Source organism: Pteropus alecto, unplaced genomic scaffold (genome assembly GCF_000325575.1).
Source record: "Pteropus alecto unplaced genomic scaffold, ASM32557v1 scaffold103, whole genome shotgun sequence".
Taxonomy (NCBI): domain Eukaryota; kingdom Metazoa; phylum Chordata; class Mammalia; order Chiroptera; family Pteropodidae; genus Pteropus; species Pteropus alecto.
This window is the reverse complement of record NW_006436288.1, coordinates 1,110,149-1,118,356: the sequence shown is the minus strand read 5'-3', so window position 1 is coordinate 1,118,356 and position 8,208 is coordinate 1,110,149. Positions and strand designations below refer to the sequence as shown.

Here is an 8,208-nt window from a genome sequence, read left to right as displayed (position 1 = left end):
ACTCCCAGAAACGGCCCGCTAAGGCTGTTCAGATAGGACTATGGTTCCCCAGTAGAGAACCATAAGGGAGACTTCCCTAGTGAACAAAGCTGCGTATACACTTCTCTCTGGATCCCCACCTTCTTAACCATCCACTCGCCCTTTCTCTTTTCCACAAGGGAAAACAAACCATCCTGGATGGCTAAGAAGAATGAGAATGGCACACAAATGCGTTCCTATACATAGTATTTATTTGTTCTGTAACAATTCACATTTTAAATAGTACTTCCTGACAATATACCAGCTGGCTCTTCTTAAATATGGGCAATAAGGACAGCAATTCACATTGAAGGGCTTGGTATCACCATACCACACGAGAAGAGTGAATAGAAGCCATCTGGGGGATGGGGGAGGATGTGGTCTAGGATGGGGGTGGGGGGCAACGATTTGTAAGGGAAGGAGAGAGAGACTGGGAAGAGGAAGACCTCTGCATTCGCTAGTCTGCTATCATTACTATGTCTAGGTAGTTGTCATATTGCCTTTGCTGGAAACCTCATGCCAAGAATGGGGAAAGAAAGCAGCATACTTCCTATCTCAGCTATCTGCGTGGGTGGATGCCTGCAAGGAAAAGAAAGTACAAGGAAACACTGGACAAGAAACCAGCATCCACACTAGTCAGACGAAGCTTCCTCAGTCTTCAGCCACCTTTTACACCCTCTGCACTGGCTGCAAGAGGGAGAAGAAGCCTAACGCCTCTACTGTGATTAGCAAAGGGATTCAAACTTATCACAGTCAAAACAATCTATGTTAAGTTACTCTGCAAACACACCATGAAGAATTTAGGGACATTATGTTTTTCTAGCTTCCGCTTATGTATTTCTGGGACTCACCCAGCACAAACAGTCTTCTGTCCAAAACAATCCCTTCAAATCAGATCCTCAGAAAACAAATTTGCACTTTATTCCTGCCTAACGTGGCTACCTTCCGAGAAAGCCCCAACACGGTCGAGAACCAGGTTTAGGTCTAGATGGCTCGGCCCAGGCTGCAAGACCACGACCCCGGTTTTAGGTATTCAGTCAATTATAAATTAGTCCTCAGAACTCTCCACTAGTCCAAACTAGATTCTAGGCTCTTCAAACCTTAGAAGTGAATCTGGAATTATCCCCATGTTCTCAGATATCCTGTAACTGTTTTCCCCAAGTTTACAATAAGCTTGGCCCACGCACGCCTTCCAAAGTGTTGGAACCAAATGTGCTCTGAGGGGCTTAAGGCAGGGGGTGCCCGGACAGCTGGGAAGGCCAGTCTGCAGGCCAGGCAGCGTGCCCGCGTGGAGCTACCGCTACCACACTTCCACGAGGGCATAATCTTGCCGCTGAGGCAGTTCACACACATCCCTGTAATTTGGGATCTGTAATTTTCTGTAATCTCTAAATTTTCTGGAATCCCTTTATTAACACAAGCTAAAAAGATACAGGCTCAAGTAAAAAGAGAACCTGAGTTGCATTTGGGGATGAACTATCAGAATTATTCAAGAAGGAAAGCAGTTCTCTACCAGCTAACGAGGGATTTTCAGCTAAACAATGACCTAGAAGTTTAGTAGAAGAGAACATAATAGAAGTAATATATTTATATAGAAGGGAGAATCGTAGGAGAAAATTCTAAAGAACTTAACCAATTATAAAAGTTATAGTATTTACATGAGAATTTTTCTTCAATGCAATGCTTCAAAGGCTCTACAAGGAAGGAGACGTGCAGGGCAAAATGGCTGCACACTGGACCTGTGGAGCAGAAGTCCAGAAACAGCTTTGCTCTCGTCAAGCAAAGTAAAATATCCCTGAATAGAAGAGAGCAAAAGAGAACAATGGGAGGATGCCCAGTAGAAGATGCTAAGAGAGCAGAGCAGAGATGAAGCAGAGATAAGCATATCTGCCTCGGTCGTTCCCGACTTCTGGTTTTTCTCTAAGCTGAGGACAGTGTACACATGAGCACTTCTGGAGTTACTGCAGTAAAAAAGATGGCTGGCAGGACGACTGAAGACGTATGTAACATATGGACCTCGTCAGAGGTAGGTCACTGAAGCTATATTTTTCTTGCTCCCCTTCTGAGAGGAATATCATTATTCTTATGGTCACTAAATATATAGAAATAGAAAGTGTGAGAGAACAGGACACATCAGGCAGGGAAGAGATGAAAATGCTTGGATGGTGGTCTCGGTCTCCCAGCTCCGGTCTTTCTCACTGCTGCGAAGGCTGAGAAGAAGCTAAGGAACACGTGGGGAGAGAATAAGTAGAAAAATGATGAGTGACCCTCAAAATTAGAGGCAGGCCATCCGGAAGCCTCGAGATGATCAAACGAACCAAATGTATTTCAGAAGAACAAGAAACTGGGTCCCTGGAGCTTAAGAAATATCTAGAAAATATTCCATCGCAATGCTAAAAAATATACACAGGGCTTAACACAAAATTAAATGTTCCAGTGGAGAACTTCACTGAAATTTCCCAGCAAGAGTTTATAAATTAGACATACAAAAAATAAAACACTTACAAGATTCACATTTCCAAATTATCCACACAGAGTGCTTAGAGGGGGTTACTGCAGGGATTGAAAAGGTAGGTAAAATACCCCAGCCACGTGGTGCGTGCCGTGCCCAAAGAACTGCAGCACGCCTTCCACAGGGCTTTGCGACCACCACGCAGCAGTGGTGAGATGAGGATGACGACGTCTCCCTTCTCTCCAAAGAACTGAATTTACACTGGCAGGAGAGACACGCAGTCATTCTGTTCACTTCTGAGACCAAAGATTCCATCAGACGACCTGGGGGGAAAAGGTGCAACTATCAGCGGCTTTCATTTTTTCATGGTAGAGAAGTGGAAGAAACCTAAAGGTCAAGATATTCCTCTATTTTCCTGTCCTTTTGTATAATCCCAATGGCTTGTAAGTATCTCTCCAGAAAGGCTTAGACTTTTATCTTTTTCCATGTTAAGCTCTTAAATTTTGACCTAGACCACTGAATTGGGGAGGGGGCTGGAGCTTTAGCATTTTGAGCAAGATAATTCTTTGTTCTGTGTAACTGCCACAAGCCCTGCATGTTAGCATCACTAGCCCCTACTCAGAAAATACCATTAGTATCCATCCCTGACAGTCACTGGGACAATAAAAACCATGACCCCACATTTCCAAATGCCTGAAAACAACTGAGTAACATTTCTCAACAATCATGAAGCACCCTTAGAAAATAGCGCTCGTCCAAAACAACTGGTTCTTGGTACCCAGCTACTCGAGAAGACTCCCACTTTTCCTATTTTCTAAAGAGCAAAGCTGGGGTTGGTATTTGTCCTAAACCCTCAAAAGTAATCAAATACGTCTGTCAGAAGCTATTCACCTGCAAGGGAGAATCAACAAACTTTATCCTAGAGAGGAATCTTCGCAGTTCCCCCCGGCCGATTTTGGGGGTGGTCTCCTTTAGCTGGACCATTTGGCCCTCCATCAGTGCCCACCGCAGACTAAGCTTGCTGACCACCAGGGGTGCCGGATGGCCTTCGGAGCTTGGCTCCATTGTTCTGGTAACATAAAAGGCGTCTTTCCAGAGGTCATTAATTCCAACTGAGGAAGGACAAAAAAAAAGAGCAGTTAACAAGGGCAGAAAAATTCCACCAACAGGAGAGTGGTTTGATTCAGCAACTAGATTCATTCATTCCTTTATTCCTTCACTAATTGATACAAAGAAGTTTACTGAGCACCTAATACATGCCAGACACTGAGCTAGACAGTGTATCCATAGTGGTGAAGGACTGGATGCCGGCAAAGCAGCATATTCTTTTCAGTCTTCATACCTTTTTATCTCTGAAGCTGTTTCTAAGAAAGCCCCATATTGGGAAAGAAGAGGATATATCAACTATGGTGACCATTCAGTAGAAAAATGAGCACAACAAATGTTCTAAGAACTCCTAGAGTGTCAGTGCATGGTCACGTAAGCTATTCATTACCTCTTAGTGTTTATTTTGCCTCATCTTTAAACTAGGTGTTGTAATAAAGATGGTCTCGATTCTTAATTACCATTATTTAATGTTCACTGAATGACAATATTTTATGCTAATAATGAAAAATAGCTCATTTAGATCCAACCATGAGATTTTGCAAGCTGACATCTCCCGTATCCTGGCCCCTCACCACACACAAAGCCAGTGGACAGGTGTGCTTACAAGTTCCAGATCAGCTATTCTTCGCAATGTATCCCAATGAATTGAGTCACAAGCATTAGCTTCAACTTCAAGGCAAGTAAGTTTGTAAGGAGAAAGCAAGTCTTTGAATGGCAAGAGAATACGGAAAGAAGTAAAGGAAATGCAGTGGTCTGTTCTTCCTGTCCCTACCGGGGGAGGATGGGGGTCCTCCCCCGGCAGGGACAGGAGATTCCCTTAGACCAGCCCAAGGCAGCAGTGGCTAAGTTTCCAGGGCTTCGGTTTCCTGAATTACACGTCTCTAATCTAGGATCCCAATTTTCCTACATGATATGTATATGAAGTAGAAAAATACTTTTAAAATGTTAACAGTGGTGATGAATGGTAAGAGTACGGGCAATTTTTCTTTTTCCCTTTGATTTTTCTCCTGGCTGCCTTTTCTATGCAATAGGCATGTTTACTTTAACTTTTACTCGTCAAAGGAAAATCTCTACTGATCAAAAACCGATGCCCTGAGAAAACATTCCACCTCCATCATCTCCGTCACTGTCAGTTCTAAGTCCTGAGCAACTAAAGAGTCAAGAAACTACTCTTATTTGCATTCCTGGCCCCTGGCGCAGTGCCTGACATACAGCTGACACTCAGTAAACGCCTGCTGAGTGAGTGGCTGCATGAATCACTACCAGTCCTTTGGGAACAAGACTGAGCTTTCCCCTCAGCCTGCAGCATAGTCAGAAGATATGGGTCCTCACCCTGTGAGCCTGGAGCCCCTCCCAGAGGGAATACCCCGGCAATGGTCCCGGGCACCAGGGACACCAGAGAAAATCTGAGTGGCTCAGCGCACACGCCCTGCTGTCATCTGAAAGTACACGTCCTTCCCTTGGTAGGACAATGTATCCTCACACACAGCCAGCACATCTCCCGCCGCATGTGTATATACAGACCCCCACCGGCACTGGGACTGACCCTCTGAAGCCGTCACTGTGCCCGTGGCGTTGGCCAGATCCAGAAGAATCGAAGGGAATGTTGGATGCAGGAGGTAAAGGTGGTGAAGGCTGAATGGCTCAGTTCCTAGGATGGCATCCTGACAATGAGAAGCAGAAGGAAGAGCAAAAGTAACTCTGCATTCCCACACAATGGTCTTCAGATGAAAAGAGCAGAGGACACAGTGACTGCTACTTCCTCTCCGATACTAAGACCTGATATCAACTACAAGGATGTGTTAGAGAGAAACTCCCTATGTAAGAGACATATTTCGAAAAGCTCAGAACTCTGACTAATCTTCAAACTCTAACTTCAAACCATTATAGCTAGAAAATGCTTTCTCTCTTATAAGGAAAAAAAGAAAGAAAGGAAAGTTATACGCCCCAGGAGAGAAATGTAATACAGAGACCTCACAGTCTCCTGCTCATGGAGCGTTGGAGTGCTGGTTCATCCCCTGTAGCAGGTGGGGATGAATGGAGACAAAGTCTACGTATGTAAACATAGCACACCAAACACATCTCCTCTCCTTGGATATTAAAGCCAGTTGTAAGTGTCAGGCTAAAAAAAATCACAAAAATACTATCAGTTCTGGAAATAAACAGAACGTTGACCAGAAAGAAGCAAGTCTTTAATTATAGAACAAAAACTGCAAGTTCTGAGTGTCAGTCTCCAGACTCTCTACAGAAGAACCGCACACCGGACCTTCCTTTAACTGTAACTTCCGTGCACGGTGACGTTCAGCAGCGCACACACGTGCAGCCACAGAGTTGTTAACGCACAGAGATACCGTGCATGGGTTGGTAAACAGCTGCTCTAGTGAGCTCCCTGAGAACCTCCCCTCCCCAGGACCATCCTGGGCCTCCCCTCGTGGGGGAAAGGGAACCCTGAGGGACGAGCGACATCCTGCTCCTATATTGTCAGCGTGGGAAGAAGTCCACTAAGTGAGGAGAAACGTGAGCAGGAAGCTTACAGCTGCCACACTCCGCCACACTCCCACAAAGCAGAGAGAGGGCTTTCTCCACACCATTAGGAGCCCAAGCACAATGAGGCAGATCTCTGGCTTAGCTAACATGACAAGAAAATAGTCAAACTCCTTGCTTACTGCCCACAGAATAGCCCAAATTCCTTAGCATGAGAAGCACTAGAGCAGCTGTTTACTAACCCATGCACGGTATCTCTGTGTGTTAACAACTCTGTAGCTTACACCACTTACCCCAAATCTGCCTTTTCCAGCCTTCTATTATTTACCTGCTCACCCCATGCTTCAAGAGTGTCTGATGATTATCTAAACACATACTTCACTTTGCTCTAACCTTTGCCAACCTCATTTCCCCCTTAGACTCTCTAACCATCTTCTCTAGCCCATTTCCACACATTAAAATACTTCTTGTCCTTGAGTCCCCAATGAGAATGTCACCTCTTTCATGAAAAGCTCCCTAATCTCCCCAAAATGAATATCTCCCTCCTTTTGTGCTTCCATCTAAACCTCTTATCTGTACTTTGTCTTTTTTAGATGCTTTCATTTGAGAGTCATCTGGTCCAATCTCCTTATTTTATTACATGAGGAAACCGGGAAGTTAAAATGTTAGACAAACTGCCCAAAGTCACATGTTAGGGCATGGCAAATTTAAGACTATATTCTAGATTTTAAGTAAATCCTCAAAATGAAGGACTATATTAGCATCTTCGTTCACGGATAAAGAGCACAAAGCTCAGAAAAGTTAAGTGACTTGTCTGAGAGCACACAGTTGATGAATTCAGGATTCTCCTCCTTCAGGCTCCCCCATCATAGGGGACTGACCACCTGCCTTCTCCAGAGGGCCAGCACTGTTTTCAGCTTATCCTTATGTCTCTACAGGTGCCTGGGACATAGTAAGTGCTGGTCAAAATGTGTTCAATGAAATCAGAGTGGATCTCTCTAAAAACTCCCAGGCACCTATTAAAGGTGGCACCCTGACTCGTCAACCCATCAAGATACTGCAGTAAAGCATTTAAGACTTTTTAAACTCTGCCTTCTACATATCAGACTTTCTCTCCCATAATCCCCCCAGGTGAACCCTCAACTTCAACCCAATCGATACCCCTCCTCACTGCTTTGCCAGCCCTGCCGAACCCCATTTCTGCTGTCTCGGTTTATTCACCTCCAAGCCCAGCTTCGCCTTCCATAAACTTCCCTCGCCCATTCCAAACCAGTCATAAAGCTCTCTCCAACAACTGCAGCACATATGGATCATCTACAAATTTGGATCTGGAGTCTTAAGAGGACTTTCTATCCTTTAGCCTCCCACGGTCCCAAGCCAGTAACCAGGGGCTGTTGTTAGTTTTCACGCAGCTTGACTAAAAGGCAAAAGCGGGAAGCATAGCTTAAGAGGAAGTAGGTTGCTGTTCTGCCCATTCAAATGCTGTTTTGTCCTACCCATAATCACTTGGAATTATAGCTAGTCTAATAACACCTCCAGACCCAGTCAGCCCCACAGAGCAGTTGCCATCTGACAAAATGACAAAGGGATGGCAAAATGACAAAGGGATCCTCCAAAGGGATCCTCCAAAGCTCACTCACAGAATTGGGAGATGCAGCTGGCAGCTCTTCAGCCCAGAAGAGGAAGACAGACTTCTGGTCTGAAGTAACTGCTGAGGTGGTTGGTGTTTCTTTCATGTGACATGGAGCACTGTAACTCCAAATAACAGAGCCAGAGTCCCCATCCACCACCATGATCTGCAAAAGAGAAGATAATGAGTACGGCCTGTCCTCAGAAAGGCAGCACGCCAAGAAAACACACACACGCACGCGCATGCCGAACCACATAGATATTATATTAACAAGTTGAGCTTATTAGATGTGAATAAATTGGGTGTTCAGAGAGCACTAAACAGCAACTAGGGACCAGGACCCAATTTTCTGCAGCCCTGTTCCCATTTCATAGAGTTTAAAGGACTGTAGAATTCTCAGGTGAGAAGGGGAAATTATAAATTATCTAATCCACCTCTTATTTTATAGAGGAGAAGATGGAGGGTCAGAGACAGGAAACAACTTAGGTTGTTCCAGGTTTCTGACAGCCCCTGGACA

The 8,208-nt window shown here is 44.8% G+C and overlaps 1 protein-coding gene across 1 annotated transcript in view; it reads right to left on the bottom strand.

Moving 5' to 3' along the window:
• Nucleotides 1-208: 208 nt before the first annotated feature.
• FAM234B (family with sequence similarity 234 member B) overlaps nt 209-8,208 on the bottom strand; it is a 33,099-nt gene continuing 25,099 nt past the window's right edge. Inside the window, exons 10-13 of the mRNA XM_006912635.3 lie at nt 7,702-7,857; nt 5,124-5,241; nt 3,362-3,582; nt 209-2,793 (exon numbers count right to left, since the gene is read on the bottom strand). Of these exons, the coding sequence (XP_006912697.1) occupies nt 2,785-2,793; nt 3,362-3,582; nt 5,124-5,241; nt 7,702-7,857 (504 nt within the window). The 3' untranslated portion in view covers nt 209-2,784. The remainder of the gene's footprint in view (nt 2,794-3,361; nt 3,583-5,123; nt 5,242-7,701; nt 7,858-8,208) is intronic.